The sequence below is a fragment of the Semicossyphus pulcher genome, unplaced genomic scaffold (genome assembly GCF_022749685.1).
Source record: "Semicossyphus pulcher isolate SPU_LCO1_2020_fin unplaced genomic scaffold, fSemPul1.0.p SCAF_19, whole genome shotgun sequence".
NCBI classification, from domain to species: domain Eukaryota; kingdom Metazoa; phylum Chordata; class Actinopteri; order Labriformes; family Labridae; genus Semicossyphus; species Semicossyphus pulcher.
This window is the reverse complement of record NW_027211692.1, coordinates 2983959-3001687: the sequence shown is the minus strand read 5'-3', so window position 1 is coordinate 3001687 and position 17729 is coordinate 2983959. Positions and strand designations below refer to the sequence as shown.

General features: G+C 40.6%; 1 protein-coding gene across 1 annotated transcript in view; it reads right to left on the bottom strand.

Annotated features, from left to right (window-relative positions):
- The window catches only part of mark4b (MAP/microtubule affinity-regulating kinase 4b), a 48386-nt gene that overhangs the window by 20332 nt on the left and 10325 nt on the right, over window positions 1–17729 (bottom strand). Inside the window, exons 2-3 of the mRNA XM_069668248.1 lie at window positions 11222–11419; window positions 10224–10277 (exon numbers count right to left, since the gene is read on the bottom strand). Coding sequence (XP_069524349.1) covers window positions 10224–10277; window positions 11222–11419 — 252 coding nt within the window. The remainder of the gene's footprint in view (window positions 1–10223; window positions 10278–11221; window positions 11420–17729) is intronic.

Here is a 17729-nt window from a genome sequence, read left to right as displayed (position 1 = left end):
TGACAAATGCCACGAGGCCACTCATCCATCATCAGTTGTTTTGGTTTTGTTATTAGTGACAAAGTGAGACATTCTGGCCCTGGAGGGGAAATGTGACTTTACTTGAAAGAGTGTGCATGTGGAGTTAAGAACAGAGAATAAAATGTGTGTGTGAGTAGGAAACAGAAACAAAAATAGAAATTGAGGCAAATTAACAATGCACAGGAGATGAGGGGTGTGGAGGGAGGAAAAGACAAGGAAACAATAAGACAGTAAGAAAGAAGAGGGGTGCACAGCAATAACTGATGTGTACTTGTTTTTGTACAAGTAGAGTCATGGTCATTTATTTCAATGTATATCCCTCAGCAAACTTGGGTTTTTGTAAATTCTATGAGCATAAATAAGACATGAGAGAAAAGGGTGAAAGCAGACAAAGATGAAGGGAAGCGAATACAAAAGCAGGAATTCACTGCTTAATTCATTCTTTGACCTGGGACTCAGCTGCCCTGGGAGATGCGCTCCTACCTTACTACAGTTAAAAAACCAGAACAATCACCACCTTCCTGTTCTCATAGGAAATGTCCTTATTTTCATACTACAGTACAATATTTTTCTGTGTTCTTGCTACACTCCAATCTTACACTCCTGAAAGCATCAGGCTCAGATTACACCTTGTTATGTTCCACTTTAATGCTGTAGCTGCTATGTGTGAAGCAATAGATTGACGAAGCAGGCAGCAACCTTCTTTTCTCTCCGCCTACTGAGATTTAGTTATGCTGCCATGAAGGGATGCACTGAGATGAACTCACATTATATGAAGCTCTGTTTGTGTTCAACTTCAAAGTAAGGCAGAGGGAGATATAATATTGACACACTCACAGAGTAACATATTTAACTGCAGATAATTGCATGTGTACATTTTTAATGCAGCAAAGACGACAAGTGAATTCAGCTTATTTCTCTAAAAAATCTGCAGTGAATCAAAGAGCAGAAAACATGAGTCAAAGAGGGATAAAGAAAGTGAAGACAATGTTCCTGCACAGTAAGTTAACATAACATGACACTTTTCATCATTTGTTTGTCATTCGTCTTTGAAGAGTTCCCTTTGAGCCACATGTTCAAAGAATGTGTTTTCCTACAGTAAAGTAACAACACTTTCACGATGACATAACAATACAGTGGCCCGAGGCACTGTGTGCATGCCTGACTGTCTGCATGTTTTCACAGATATCACCTGAGAGAAATTCCTGGTACTCAATGGAGCCAGAGGAAAAAAGGGTTAAGTTTAGTTCACTCACGCAAACACGTGTCCTCTTACAACTGCAGACACACATTGACTTGGCAGTACTGTAATGCACAGCCAATGTAAGATTGGTGTTAGGATAAGACATTGAGAGATACATCAAGATCTGGTATGTGTGATGAACTTGCAACGTTTTGTTGTAAATTAAAAGCCAGTTTTATCAATCTCTCTACTTCCCACCATGCTCACTGTCAGCAGCAGGAACAATGCCTCGAACATCATTGATTGTCCTAATCCCAAACTCCCAGCATCCATTGACACTGCCATCACACGCAAAGCACTCACCAGAACAAACGACCTCAGCCAACCCTGAACTCATGCTTCTCTGTCCTCCAATCAGCCGCAGATAGAGATTTGTGATCTTTAAAAAGAGTACACAACAGTAAGAGCCTCGTGCCCTCTGCCACAACAGCTCCCAAAAAACCAGCAGAACTCTAATAAACTCATGTTATAGTGACAGTAAGGTGTTCCTTGTAGCTATATTCCTGTGGTGGTTTGGTGAAAAAAAACGGACTGATTGATTCACTGATATTGAGAAATAATGATTTGCAGCAACACATTGATTTTGGGAAATAAACTCTTTACATAAAAAGGCAGAAGTGCACAGCTGCAGTGATTCAGTCTGTTCTTAAAACTGTGATGTGAATTTAGATGAATCATTCGCACATTCAAAACCAATTAAATCTCCGGCTGGTTTCTTTTTTGTCAGTTTTTCTTCTTAGAGCTCTTAAAATGGGAAGCTGCATTGTCATAAACACACATGCTGGACCTCTGGGAGTGTGTGTAATTGAATTAAGTGCATGATGCATCAGCTGTTCATCTGAGCTTTAAGAAGAATTATCGGCTTAGCCTCTCCTCCCTCACCTCTCTGTTGCTCTCTCCCCCTTTCTCCCGTACTCATTCAACCCCTTCTCTCCCACATTTTCCGTCCTTTTTTCTGCCTACTTGTTCCTCTAAAAGAGAAATTCAATCTGTGATCACTGCTCGCAGAGATGCTTCAGATACAGAGATAAAAATAACGTTTCCAAGACAGCCTTTAGGCTGAAAAGAAACATCAGCAGCTGGCCAGGAAATTGTTGAGTCACTGGTATTGATCAACAGTCCAATCAATCCTCAGCTCATCACTGCTGTAATTTTGTGCTGTGAGGCAATACAAAGGTTTCTTATTACATTTTAAGGTGAATTTTGTGGATTACAAACATTTCCTTGACTGATTTTACCGGCTGGATGCAGCAGTTTATCAATGATCCAGCAGAATAACTTCACTCTCTCTCCCTCTTATGTTCATTCTCTCTTTCTGGTTCTCTCCCATGGCGATGTCCCCGCGTCACAGTTGCCATGCCAGCCCAGGTATTAATCCCTGGGGCTGAAGGGGAGGGGTAGAGGGAAGTCATGGAACAGCAAACGCATGGAAGTAGCTGCACACATAGACACACATAGCTGCTGTAAAAATACTTGTATCAGAACGTGCAGATTTTTGTGTATTACAGGGTTATTTGTAGCTTCAATTTAATTGCCTCTTTAAAAACTCAGATTTAGACAAAATATAAATATTCATAAGCCAAGCCAAGATTTCAATTTCCGACAGTGGTGCATTCTTTTCCAGCATCTCCTTGTCCCTTCCACCCTCTCCTCCCTCCTTTCAGACGCATTAGTCAACTTCGGAGCATTTACAGCCTCTGCCAGGAATTATTAATCAACTGCTAAGTCAGAGCTCTAGTTTCTTTTCTACAGGGATTTACACAAAGCACCTTAATGACCGAAAGTCGAGTTTTTTCCCTCCTTTTCTCTTTCTCACTTTGAGAGCAGAGCTGCGTTTGATTCATGTGTCTGACCTGCCAGTCTGTTGACCTCTGACCTGTTTATCCTGGCTGTATTTATTTGTTGTTTTAGTGTCCTTCACACACAAGTACACTCACACAAACACACAAAGGGAGACAGAGAGGGGGAAGGAGCACCACGACAACAATGATGTTGAAATTGAGAAATGAGGAAATGATAATGCTCGTCTAGCAGACGTATTTGAATAGTCAGCCCTGTCACATCTCTACTGCACAACACGGTCTAAAACTCTACAGTACTCTACACGATGCGAAACACACTTCCTCTTATCAGCTGCAGCCAATCATGAGACCAGAGAAATTCATAGAAAAAAGGGGAGACAGTGAAAGACAAAGAACGACAGAATGAGAGACATGACTGAACACACAGGCCTTTCTCTGCAATCCCACGTCAGAGTACCTCTTGTGAATAACCCTCTGTGTGTGTGTGTGTGTGTGTGTGTGTGTGTGTGTGTGTGTGTGTGTGTGTAAACTCTGAATGAGACACAGTTCATTACTTACTGGTTCAGATAAAACATCTTACACCACTTCTTCGTGCCAAACATGAAGACATGTTTCCCTTCTGCAGGGAACGTCCCAATCTACAACACTACAGATGATTGGTGTTCCTTACATGCCACGTGAACTATGGTAGTGTTCTAAATTGTAATGGTTAGCCGGCTACCTAAAGCTACATTGACACTTTTGCATTAAGGGTTTAAAGTGCAGTTAAAGAGGCTTCCTGCTTGAGCTACATCAGCACTAATGTGCACGCCAAAAAAAACTACACCGTAGTGTTTCTGCAAATATGGAGTGACATTATTGATGCCAAAGACTGAGGCTGGAAAATTAAGTAAGCTGAAAACAGTGTTACTGTTTTTTCTCAACCATGACTGGAAATCCACAACAGTAATCTCATTTTCAGTAATGACAATGAGCCAGCCTTCCTGTGTCTCTCTAGATCACTAAATTAACTAAAAGGATGTAAACATGTAAGACACACGTCCAGTTGTTGCAGCGGTGCTACTAACGATCTGTAATTCTTCTGCACAAAAGCACAAAATATTTTTCTTGATTTATTGTTGACAGACCATAATCAATATTAAAGAAACACAGGAACAACATTATGTGACCAATGTTGACCATACCATGTTTCATCATTAACAAAGAATTATTAATAGGTACAAAAATAACTCACACAGCACTTCAATCAAAGGAGGTATAAGTTCTTCTTTGCAGTAATTAATCTCATTTATACTTCATCACAACACCTAGCCATCCAAACACCTCTGAATAATGGAAATGATGAGGCATCTTTTATTTATATCAAACACATTTCATGCATGTGCATTTGAACAAACGGTCTAGTAGCCATTTCAACTTATGCCAACGGCTCTATAGCAGGCAAAGAGCAATGAAGCAAATGGTCAGTGTCCTGCTGGATGTTTTGGGACTCTCTAATGAGCAACATTACTCAAGGATTTGCCTCCGTTCTTCTGCTTGTCGCCTGGTAACATTTGAATAGACTTTTGACCCTGTTCCTCCCTTTGTTGCCTGTTGCTGGGAGAGCTGCCCTTCAACATTATCCCAATAAAAGGCCTAATATATGAACACCTCCTCCCAATCCCTCCATTCCCTTAATGTACAGCAGTAATTGGAGCTCCCAGGCCTGACGATGAGAGGAGCTGAATCATTAATGAAGAGAAGCAGGGTTTAATTCAGGTCTTGTATAGCTGCCTGTTTGACCCAGATCATAAGAAGCCTGACTCAGCTTAATATGGAGACTTAAATATAGTTTTATAGATGTTTGCTAAATAAGGAAGAGTACGGGGGGGGGGGGGGGGGGGGGGGGTATCATAACACTCTTCTTCTACTGTTCTATTATTGTTGCTTTGAAGATGAGCTTGTGGGAAACCTTCTGCTCCCGCTCTGTCCGCCCTCTTGTCCCTTTATTTTCTAATTATTCCCTTTGCACAATAACAACAATGCATACAGCAGCAACAATATGATTATGCACAGACACCCACACAGGGACAATATGCTGCATACAATAGCAATGCAGATAATGGCATTACATGTGCATACAAAGGCAGAGCAGAGACCGTGTCGGGCTAAGAGTTTATCCTCCTTTTATCATACACGTAGGCCTAAACACACACACACACACACACACACTGTCTGTCCTCTTCGGTTCGGCTCTGTATCTTGTCTTTCTCAGGGTCTCTGCTCCTGTGCCAAGGCAACAACAACACCCCCACCCCAGCCTGACTCGGCCGCCCCTTTTGTTTGCCTGTCTGGAATTCAGCTCCTGTGGCTGAGGGGGCCTGAGCGAGGGACAAAACACTTCACAGCATTAGATGGTGGCCCAAACACTATCCTACATGCACACACATATACTTCTCTTTTGTGCACATACACAACATTGGATGGCGGCCGACAAAATTCTCCTGTTCCCAAAGTAACACCGGGCTTTTGATGGGGCCCTGCATAGTATGGCAGATTATCCAACAGTACACACTGCAGGGAAGAGTGCATTACAAAACACTTGGGCCTGTGTGGTGCTCTTACAGCCAGGACGTTTGGAAATATGAAACAAGACAACAGCATCATTTTAGTACGATATTATGAAACTGTGATTCCGCGTACAAATCTGTTTCTATTTTTGGACACCATAAACTTCCTATTTTCTGTATGTGAGTATGACAAACTGACAACAAGAATTCCAACTCTGCTATACACCCATGTTTACTCTTTGTTCCGACCATCAACCAAAGGCAATTCATGAACAGGAATAAGCTGTTACGGGTGAAGCTTTGCATCTTGGATAAATTCTCTGCCTTGTTACAGATTTCACTCAACCAAAGGCTCTTTAGTCGGCGTATGAAACAAAAGAAAATTATGGGGTTTTCCACTATGCAAACTCTTTACCAGATAAATTTTACTTCCATTACCATTTAAAACTTCACCCAGATTTTTGTTTGACTTTAATGAAATGTGTGTTGATGGCTCTCCTCATTAATTAACCCAGGCACGCCTGTATAAATACATCTCAAAGCCAAACATTCATTGGCCTATGGCTGGCTGATAGCCGGGTGTGTCAGGGCCCTAAGATGACCTTTTTTACTTGCATGCAGGCTTGCACTCGGCTGAAGCGGGTAACTTTCACACTGGAACTCAGGCATTACAGGCTGTTCCCTGGAAACTCAAAACTTTTCAAAAACATTGAAAATTCACAGTTCCTACGTCCCAGATATAGTGTCAGGAGACAGAGTATAGTCCTACATACAGCAGAGAGCACAGTCGTGATTACAGTAGAGCTACAACTGGGCCTGTGCCTTGGGAGAAAGAGAAAAGTGGGACACAGAGCTAAAGAGAATGAAATAAAGAGTTGATAAAGGGAAAATAAAAATAATTGAGCGGTGGGAGAAGAGAGGGAGAGAAAGAGAGGGTGTAGGGGGAGACTAACAGAGTGTGTAGAGAGGGAGAGGAGCGCTTCTGCACACTGAATTAGAGCGTTGACAGAAGCTACTGTGTGTTTCTGTCTCCCATTGTGAATACTATAACTTTTGAATATTGATGTTGTGAAAATTAAAATGCAAATTATGTGCATTTCCATCAGGCAAATAAATCAATCTCCCATGATGCACAAGATTCTGAATATGTTGTACAAATAAACAAATAAACATCAATTTTAGCTAATGCCGCACTAGTTTCATTTTCATTTGAACACATTCATTTCCACTTTCATTCAAAGACAAAAAGGACACACCTCAGGTTATTATAATAAAGAAATTATCATTTGATTGATTAATAAAGACTTAATTTGCAACCATTTTGAGAAATGATTAATGTTTTATTTGATATCAAAGTTCCAAACAATGTGTTCTAGTTGCTAACAAGAAGGATTTTCCTTGTTTTTTCTCTGAATAATGTGATTAATCTAGACCTTCTACTTTGTAGATTATAGGCAGTGAGGGCAGTGCGATAAAGGTTATGTTACTGAGACAGACAAAGAGAGACGGCGTCACCTGGCAGCATGCATAGTGTCCCAAACTAACTACAATAATGCTGACAGGACAGGACAGCAACTGGCAGTCACAGCGCTGCGCTATGCAGCACTCGACCACCAATACACTGCTGCAGATTATGCACACAATCACACAGAAACACCGCTTTACCAGCCTCATTTTAACTATGGTCTTAGCTCAGAGATTTAAAGAGCAGAATTATGGAGACCAGATTCAAGTACTGTGAGAATCTCGCAGCTGGAACTGAAGGCAAATAAGGTAAATAGGTTCTGGTCACAAAGTAGTGAATCTCATGACCTCGGCTCAACACAAGAAGGTTTGTATTCCCACAGCAGGAGGACCACACACAATGCAGACACACAGCCCTCTATTACCTCAGTTCCACCTCTGTTAAAGAAGTGTCAATAGTTTATCAGGAGGTGATAACACAGTCAGGATGTTAACTGTGGTGTGGAGTGCATTTTTTTAAAGAATATAACTGCTCAGTGGATCTAGTGCTGCGTTGATGGTCCTTTAAAAGACAAAAGTCACTTGAAAAAGTACTTTGGTTTTGGTTTAAGAGTACTTCTGCAAGTACTGCTGCACATACTTCATGCAGCCTTCTAGAGACACTATTGGATATGACCTGGGCCTCTTACAGTCAGAATATACCAGAATGATCATGACATGTTTTCCCTTCCTCATCTGTCTTTATGTTTTAATTTGTATGACGAGTAAAAACAATTCATCAGCTTTGGTATTTGTAATGGTCCTCAAGGTTCCATACAATAAGTCCGATTCCTGTTTTTAATAGGTTAGATGTTAAATGATGCAGGTAAGAGGCTGATTATACAAACAAACCTTTTTAAGCATGACATGTTTTTTGTTTCAGCTTGTTTTAGTTTTTGGGTTTCAAAAGCTCTGGATTTTCTCAAGACGTCAGACTGAACTGAAACCTCTTTTGAGATTGACCTGGACTCAACTAAGCTGGTTCAAATTCCATCCAATGCCTGGTTGTGAAAAACTTTATCCTTCTGTAAACTCTTAGCTGAACTAAGATTAGAAATGGTTTTAAATCACACAGAAACTGTTATTTCACAATGTCAGGACAACAAACAGTTTGAAAAGAGGCTGGGTTGCACCATAACAGATGTGTTGACACTTCAGAGTGAGTAAATTGCAGAAAAACAACCATGGTTTCCTTTAAAAGGGACTAGAGGGTGAAAAAAGGCCCCTAATCGCATCATTAGAGGATTGTGATGTTGGATTACAGCTGGAACTGATACTAAGAACTAAAAGAAACTGGATTTTTACAGCAGAATTTGAGAAACTACAGATGTTCTTAAGCTTCTTAGGTGTGTGTTATAATATTAGACTTGGCTAATCAATCAGAACAGCAGTGACAGATCTGTGGCCATCTCCAGTATCTAGGGCAGCTGCACCACATATCACACAGAGCCAGACACCATCAATAACCCAAAGTCATCAATACATTCAAAACCCAGCCTGAACTGGTTAGCTAACAAGCTGAGTATTCATCAATAGGATAGCTGTGTGCGGAAGTGTGTATGATGCAGTATTGACGTTGATGACGTAAGTGAGTGAGTGTATTTGTTGCAGTGAAGGTGACGATAAAGAAGACTCATAAACAGACACGGCCACAGTTTGGTCAGCAGAGCTGATGGTTAACAAAGAGGGATCCGTATCACCTGTGAGAACAGAATCTATCACAGAAACTACATACAAGGTTAAAACTATCTGTGAGGGACTGAGGGCAGGACGACAGAGATCTGAGGATCAGGATTCAAAGTTGATTTAACAGTCTTTAAATTTAAAGGAATACAGAAACTAATTGATCATCTAAATTGTTCTAGACAACTCCCAGGCAAAAACATTTGCAAGTACCATCTTCTTAAAGTTGAATTATGATATTCTAATTCAATACACTAACTGTCAAATTCAACAAATATTTATCCTTACGATTCGCTAGCTGTTTATTTGGTGTGTATTGCAAAAAACATCCTGTGTTTGTACACACTGTACACTGTGTTCTGGTAGGTTTATCTTCTTACACACACTGATCAGTCTTTTGGATACTATGAGAGCGACTCTTGTTCTTCAGTAGCCAGACCTATATTCACGCTGCACTGCGCCAGTGCTGGAGAAAGGTCAGTCTGAAGCCGTCATTATTATGCATGTTGTGTGTTGTTAGTATTGCTGTAAACCAATCCCAACCTTTTTGGGCAGTGCTAAGCCCAGGGTGCAGCAGTGCTTCCCTGCAAAAAAGTGCCAGGAGGGAACTTGTTTTGCACCACAGGAGGTGAGGCCTGCCATTAAAATGGTTAAAAATGTGCAAAAGGCAGTGTTGTATAAAACATTAAGAGACATTTGACGCGAGGACAGAAGACATAAGGATAAAAAAGGTGAATATTCCACTAACAAAAGCTGTACGACAAAGCAATGCATCTTTTAACAGTATGAAGGCCTGAGGCTATACTTCTCTCTCTTTGTTGTTTCATTCAATCACCCACAATGAACACATGCATTACACACACGCACACACACACACACACACACAAATAGCTGCAAGAGGCCAAGTTCAGACAGGAGAGAGCGCTTAATCTTATTAGGGCCATGAATGCAACACATGTAGTTTATACATGACCCAAGAGATGACTAGACAGGCACTCAGTGACGTACGCACGTTACTCAATTCATTTAACCTAGTTAGTTGGACATGATGGTTATTATACAGACGCAAAGAAGAACTCAATGATTCATCAGCTTCTGAGAATGTCTGTAATGTATGAAACAATATTGTGTAACAGCTCGAGTTGAAAAGAGCCTTTTTCACTGCTTCCTCCTCTGCTTTATCAACATTTAACAACACCTGCCGGAACTGATGCAGAGTTTCAGGCAGAGTTCTTTGAGCTCTTAGCCTGCAGCCAGTAACAGTAAAAACTCATCAGCTGGGACATCACCACAAAGCAGCCAATGTAAAACATCTGTGTGTGTGTTTTATGGCACCTTTGTCTTCTTTATTCTTGAACTTGAACTTGAACTTTTACTACACACATATACAAGCACTCACACATACAGTAGCATGTCACATACCTTCTGTAGGCTGGTCGGGTTCAGTTGTGTTTTGTCGATGATCTTTATTGCAACCTGGGAAACAAAAGAAAAATAAATGATCAAATAAGAAATAACAAAGAGAAAACATTAATGTTGGTCCAATTTTTCAAGATTCCTACAGCCCGAGGTGATGAACTCTATCTTGTGTTGTCCAACCAACATGGATTTAATTAACAATAAATCAAGACAAAGAATGGCAACAAGAAGTTTAAATTGGAAAAACTTCTTCAGTTTCCAAAGTGCAGAAGGCTTTCTTTGTCTTTATCAGAGCAGTGGCTGCTGAGCAAGTTGCTCTGTTGCAGCATGCATTGAAATAGGCCACATTTACAGCTTCAACATCAGCATTAATCATAGTTTAAAATACAGTTTTTACAGCATGCAACAGAGAAGTGGATATCCACTAAACAAACTGACAGGGCTTTATAAGAGGCTTAACAACATGCAGTGACCCGGTCAAACTACCACTGTAAACCACTGATATATACGAGTGTCTTCTGCTTTATGTGGGTAAAACCGAAAATCTCTCACATGATCGAGCCGACAGCTCACACAAAATGTCTACTGAGCCTGATGGAGCTATCAACTCAACGTAATATAGGTCATGGTTTTTTACGAGAAGAAAGATGACTGTGTATTTAAACACACGAGCATACACCCACACAACAGAAAAACATGACTGTCTCTCTTCGTGGGGTTTAAGGCCTTGACTGCACCGTGAGACCAAACAGTTTTGACTGTTTGTAAAAGGTAACAGAAGATGCTCTGAACTCTGCGGAACAGCCCTTTAAAATTCCATCTGTGAGCTGAGTCATAGGGTACTAGTCTGGCTCCAATACCTCAGGATTCACACAGGGGTCCACCCTCTTTTTTCAGCCTAATCACTCCCGACATGCATTACTTTATTGACACTTGCAGTGAAAAGCAGAGTACAGTTTTTTACTACATTGTCTCTTTCTGTCTTGTTTCTTTGAACTCACCTCTCTGCCAGTCAGAATGTGTCGTGCCAGTTTGACCTTGGCGAAGTTGCCCTTGCCGATGGTTTTGAGCAGCCTGTAGTTTCCGATGTGTGGCTGCTCATCTGAACACAAGGCGATGGAGTTACGACATCGGGCACCAAGCGAACGGCTCGACCAGCCAGTACCCTTCTCTGAGCGGCTGGCCGACAGGGAGGTATGCTGAGGAGAGACAGAAAGAGAGACACAGATGAACATCCAGTATAAGTACATACTGTATTTCTTTTCTTTCACCCTCACTGATATTAAACTGGTTTATGGCAAAAGCATAAAATATCAGAGACCTGAGATGCGTTCAGCCCCAAAAACATAAAAACTCACTCTTTGAATGTTTTTTGTTGCGTGTTGAACACCCTGTTTTGCTCATTGTGTAATGTACAAAATGTACTGACAGGAATTATTTTAAGAACTTGAATCATTCTAATATTAAACTACGAAGGCATGTGGGAGTAAACGTGACTTGTCTATTTACTGAAATACAAGTAGATAAAACAAATTTAATACCTATAATTATATAATGGTGTCTGTTTTCTATAGATGCCACTTGCTTGAATTTGCTGACAGAGAATTATAAGGTTTTGTAACAGTGTTCATAAAGCATAGTCTTTAACCTCTCTCCACATAGACCTCAGAGCCACTGAAAAACACCTTGTGACTTTGACTCTAGTCCTGTAGTCATGTGACTGCCGCCTGGCTGGTACCAGACACCCAAAGGTGAAAAGCAAGAGTAACTAGGCCACCTATGAATCTCATCTGACCCCTGTCAGTCTGCATTCCTCTCATTCATGTCCGGCTGTGAGGTCACTGGTGTGAGACACGTGTTGCTGTGGCTATACGACATTATTTGGCGTCGGCACATGGATCCTCTCACAACACTCAGCACACGACAAGATCTTATTCAAACTCTCCCAACCTGGAGCTCAGCATTAACATTAACACTAACTACACAATGAGACTATCAGTAGATCGACAAAGCAGGACAATAGTGACAGTTGTTGCTGAAATATTTTGTTACAAAATAGTGTACTTATTTTATGACTAAAGTTATCCAATTTAAGGCCAAAAGCATGATAAATTGTTAAGAGATGATATTCATGTTCTAATGTGAACCCCCTTAAAAAAACATCTGTGATTGCACTCCAGAAAAGTAGTTATGTTCTCACATTCATAAAATATATTATTCTAATGCAGTAACCCCCTACACTTCAGCTTTTAAGAGAAATCTTTGCATGCGAACCCTCAGCCTGACCCTACCCGAACCATTTATGTCAAATGAGGTCTGAGGTCTTGCAGCATAAACATCAAACTCTAATCCCTCAATCTGCTCTCCTCCAGCACAGCAGAAACATAAATATCCCCTGGAAACAGACTAGCTTGAACTTTTCATCAGTGGAGATGACATGAGGAACAAGTAAATAAAAAAATAACAGGAAGCATCAGAGGCCTACAGTCAGATACGAAGTAAGCAAGGGGTTATAAAAGGTACCTTTTCTCAGAAATAGTTTCTTCAGTGAGTAAAATGTGGAAGTTTAGGTCCAGTATTCGATGTAAAATGAGACTGACAGGCATTATTTTCATCAGACAAAATCTACCAAAATAAAAATGCTCCAGATAACGTTTAAAAGCAGACTCAACATCACATGAAACCTTTCCAATCAACACAATTCTAAATTTGGCCAAAATGTTGATGGAAGAGATTAAACAAGCTGGAACCACAAAAACACAACAATGAGGATATCATCCCACCTCACTCTCCACAGTCTTTGCCTTCTCATCGGCTTCAACCCAGTTAAGGAGCATGTAAACAAAGGGCTGGCTCTTTGCAGAATGCTACATATGCATTAGGCCTCTCAAGACAATTTTAAGTGGAAACGTGTACAGACAAATACAGCTTTAAGAGAAACTGTGCAACTCATGATGAGCCCTCATCACAAACGACTCTCTATCTCCACACTGTGAGAAACACATACACAAACAGGTTCACACACATAGATCAGAGATCTGATAAAACCACATCACCTTGAAAACCACCGATGTGGTAAACACAGTGGTGAGATAACAAGATCTAATGATTTTCCTCCTCACACACGGGAAAGTGCACAGACACAGACCTTAAATGCAACAATACAAATACATTACACTATAACTGCCATTACTTCTACACATTTACAAGTCACAGAGGGAAACAAACAGGTGTACAAACCTCATACCTGCAGTTAGTTTGACAGGTAAGCACTTGGATGTGTAACCAGGCCAAGCAGGCAGATTTTAACACACTGGTAGGATCAGCCTTTGAATCAGTGTCCTCGCATTCTTACAGATTTCCATCTGACCTGATTCAGGTTGGGCCAATCACAACCATTTATCTGTTATGGAGCAACCAAGATGGTGCCACTGATGTGTAACTTTCTGAATCCACTGTTGCAGTATTGCTGTATTAGTAATAAATGAAATGGACAGCAGTGTACTTTACTTAGAATGGTAAGTGTTGGCTACTAAATCATGTCATGCAAAACGCCTTTGTAATATGTTGAACTTGAAGCCATTTGAACTGGATCTTTGAAGTGGCTACCTTTCCTATATCAGCCTATGGCATGTCACCAATTTGTTGCTCTAATTGATTGTAGCATCCAGAGGCATTTTGGTTCACACCAGTTAATAGCGCTAATGTTCATTTGCATAACCAAACAGTTAGCCGCCATCCTCCAAGTCCTTTCACTGACTATCTTTTAAAGAAAAGTGTAAAAACGCATCTGAAAAAGCAAAAAATCTCACCTTTCCAGCCAACTCTGCCAATTAGAGTTGCCCAAAAATTAGCCCAATGGAGTTGAGCTAAATTTACACTGAATATATTAAACCATGATTGCTGTTATTTGAAAAAGGGGAGAAGAAGGGAAAGTTTTCCATCTCATATAATATAGTATGTGCACCCGTATACAAAAGCTCAGCAGAAATTCACTAACTACAATGCAGCCACAGTTACCAACATCTGTAGCCACAATTTCAGTGTTGCTTTGAAAAATCTTTTGACAACCAATAGTGTGTGTGTGTGTGTGTGTGTGTGTGTGTGTGTGTGTGTGTGTGTGTGTGTGAGAAAGAGAATTGTGCCTAATCTTATGACTGTAAGGTAAGAAGGAACACAGGAAAACAATCAAAATCTACTTCATCTTTAGGTTTTGCTCATTGCTCTATATGAAGTTTACCAAAATGAAGGTCAACCTCGATCATCTCTGAGCTTCCATCAGAAACAGAGCAAAACTGAAACGAAAAACACTGGAGCAACTTTCAAGGATTTTAAAAAGGAAGCATCCTTTCATGCTTTTATTGCATAAGAGCCGAAAAGCAAAAAGGTTAATTTATCGGTTTATTCTTTCAGCTTCACTTTCAACTCCTCCTCACCCTTCCCCCCCATTTATTCACCCCTTCTCCTCGCTCTCCCCTGACTCATCCCATCCCCCAGACAAATCAATTTGCCTCCCTTCCCTCTATTCTCTGCTCCACGCCCGGACCCACCCTCTCTTTTGTCTCACACCCGTATCTTCATTTTCAGCAACCTCACATCAATTTGAGCTTCATGCAGCCCTCCATCTCCCCTCCCCCTGTCCCACATACTCCTTGCTAGGAGCCCAGTCCATCGATTCACACACTCCTTCTGATTACCATGCAGTTTCATTCAGGGGGAGGCCTCCTTGTGAGTGTGTCAGTGTGTGTGCGTGTGTGTGTGTGTGCGTGCATAAATCTGTGTGCTTGGGCGAGGTGTGATGGGGTCTCTGTTGCCATCAGACCGGGGCAGGCAGAGGTATTTTAGTGAGGAGAGGGGGGTGAAATCCCACATCATTATACATGTAGGGTGACATTTTTTATCAAAGATGGATGAAGGCCTCGTGGATGGTTAGGTGTGTGTGTGTGTGTGTGCGTGTGTGTGTGTGTGTGTGTGTGTGTGTGTGTGTGTTGAGGGCTCTAACTATGTGATTTGCACATTCAGCAAACACGCTGCACTTTCTCCTTGCAAAGTGAATGAAACCAATTTCTTTGTAGCGTTCTCACAACTGACTCGGAGTCTGCTGCAGGTGAAGCTTGCAGACCTGATGTATGAAGCTGAGCCGAAGCACATGTAGGGATATCGTTTTATATCACACTACTTTTTTTAACATCCGTTTTAACACTTGAACTTCCTCCCTTCTCAAAAGAATGTTATGATGATGATTTCAACACTAATATATTTTCCTGCAACTTCTGCTTATTATGAACCTTGTGACTCTTATAAGATAAATATATATTTATACATTATAATCAAATATCAATTACAATTTCTATTTAAAAGCTGAATATTTGATTCATTGTGCTATTGCCAGCATGGCTCATAGGCATGGCTACGGTAATAATACTAGCAACTGATATCAGGAGGTTCAAGTTGATTAATTTTATGATAAACAATTAATAACATTAATGCAATTTTGGGCAAATCCATAAATGAAACCTACCATGAACTAATGTCACCAAGCTGGTGCATGTCAATAGCTTAAACAAAATCAACAGGCAGTTCCTTCTTTTAAATGTCTCGTGTGTTTGATAGAAATGACAGCCTGACGTCATTTCAACATGTCGAACATGTGAGCGTGACTGTCAGATGTCTGTGACGTGAAACAGCAAACAATTAACCTGTCATCAACAGCAGCATTATCATCGCTTCGTCACATCTTTACACAGGATGAATGTGGGGGTTAAAGTTGTTTTTAACATTTTGTAACTTGCTTTTCATCCAGTGTTATCTTCAGCTGAAAGACGACACACCTCTAACACAGGCACACTTTCAGGAACAACATTACATAAGTAGAAAATCTTTAGAAGTTAGATACGTTGTTCTCTCAATTCACTCAGTAACAACCATTATTGATGTAAATGACGGGGATAAAAAAATCAAAACACTTATCCTTACGTCAACATTTTTTAAGGAACTACACCATTAAATTGTCTTTGCACTAAAGTCAACGTGACAAGTTCCACAAGTTTTTCATTTAAATCTGCAGCCACACAAACTGGCAGATGATGGCACAACAAATGATGCAGAGGTAATTTAAGTCAAATTAAGTCAAACAGTTAAAGTAACAGCATATATGCAAAGGTATAAAACATTAGCTAACAACACACAGAAAGGTAGATGAGCTGATTGCAGAATGTACTGCATCTTTTAAATTGATAAAAACAAAGATTGAGTGTTCTGGTCCCATCTGATAAGAAAACAAAAGTTAAACACCCCGAGGCACATCCCAGAGATAATATGAGTCAGAGCTACAAAACCTCAGAAGTAACTTATTAATTTTTCATCCTCCCTAATATAAAAGAATAAGTGTCGGTTGTTAGGTAAAATGTGTGGTTGCATTGTGGCGTCATGCTGGTTTGCATGTCTGGCATTCCATCAGCTTTTCTGCAGCAGCTATCTTGTATCTTTGCTCTCTGCGTAGGCATACAGCTGAATAGTAATGCATATGAATGGATGAATGGAAACTCTCATGAATCTAGTAATCCACTTCTTCTACTCTGAATAGGTGCCTTATTTAGCTAAAGGTGATTCCGGTCATCTTTTGCACTTGTAACATTTCATTAACCCATAATCATTATGGAACAGTCTGACAAACTGTTTTTATTTCTTTATTTGCTGCTTCTCTGTTGTTTCAAGCTAAAGGAATATTCCTCATATCACTTACTGTCATTACATGTTGTTTATATTGTTACTGATTGAATTATTGGAATTATTGCTTGATCTGCAACTGTAATGACCCATTAAGATGCAAAAACTGATTCTCTTTTTTTCTTGCTCTGTAATTATGGTTTTAAATGAGTCTAGAAGAGCTGTGGAAGGAGGGGAGACAACTGCAACGTCAAGACTTGCAGCGTGACGAACACAAACATGTTCCAAACAATGGACCACGCCCTGCAGGAGGTGTCCTGCTGCTGCAGTCTGGATACTGTACACCCCAGTGTGTGTGAGTGTGTATGGGTGGGGTGATATTGAGCAAAGACCGGATGTGTGACGCTGATCTCCAGCAGAGGAGTGGCGTAACCTTGAGCCATCCTCAGCCCCTGCAATCACAAACATTGACCCACAGTGTCAGTCCAGTTTCCTCTTCCTCTCTTGCTGCTGTGGCTCTCGGCCTTGTGGCCTCTAACTGGTGTGTCCTGACACACACACACCTCCTCTGTCACACGCTACAGCAGACACAATGTCTCCACAACATAACAGAACATGGCACAGAGATAACACTGTCCAAAATAAAAAAGGAACCAGTTTTGCTTGTGGCCCAGTTTACTAAATTGCGTAACATTCGACTCTGATGTCACAAGTTCATGACACATTTGTTTAGTTTGTTCCAGTCTTTGGTAACAGACTGGAAGAAACAAAAGTATTTAAAGTTTCAAACTCAGTTAAATTCTGCATTTTAAATTTCTACCACTGTCTACAAGTGCAGGA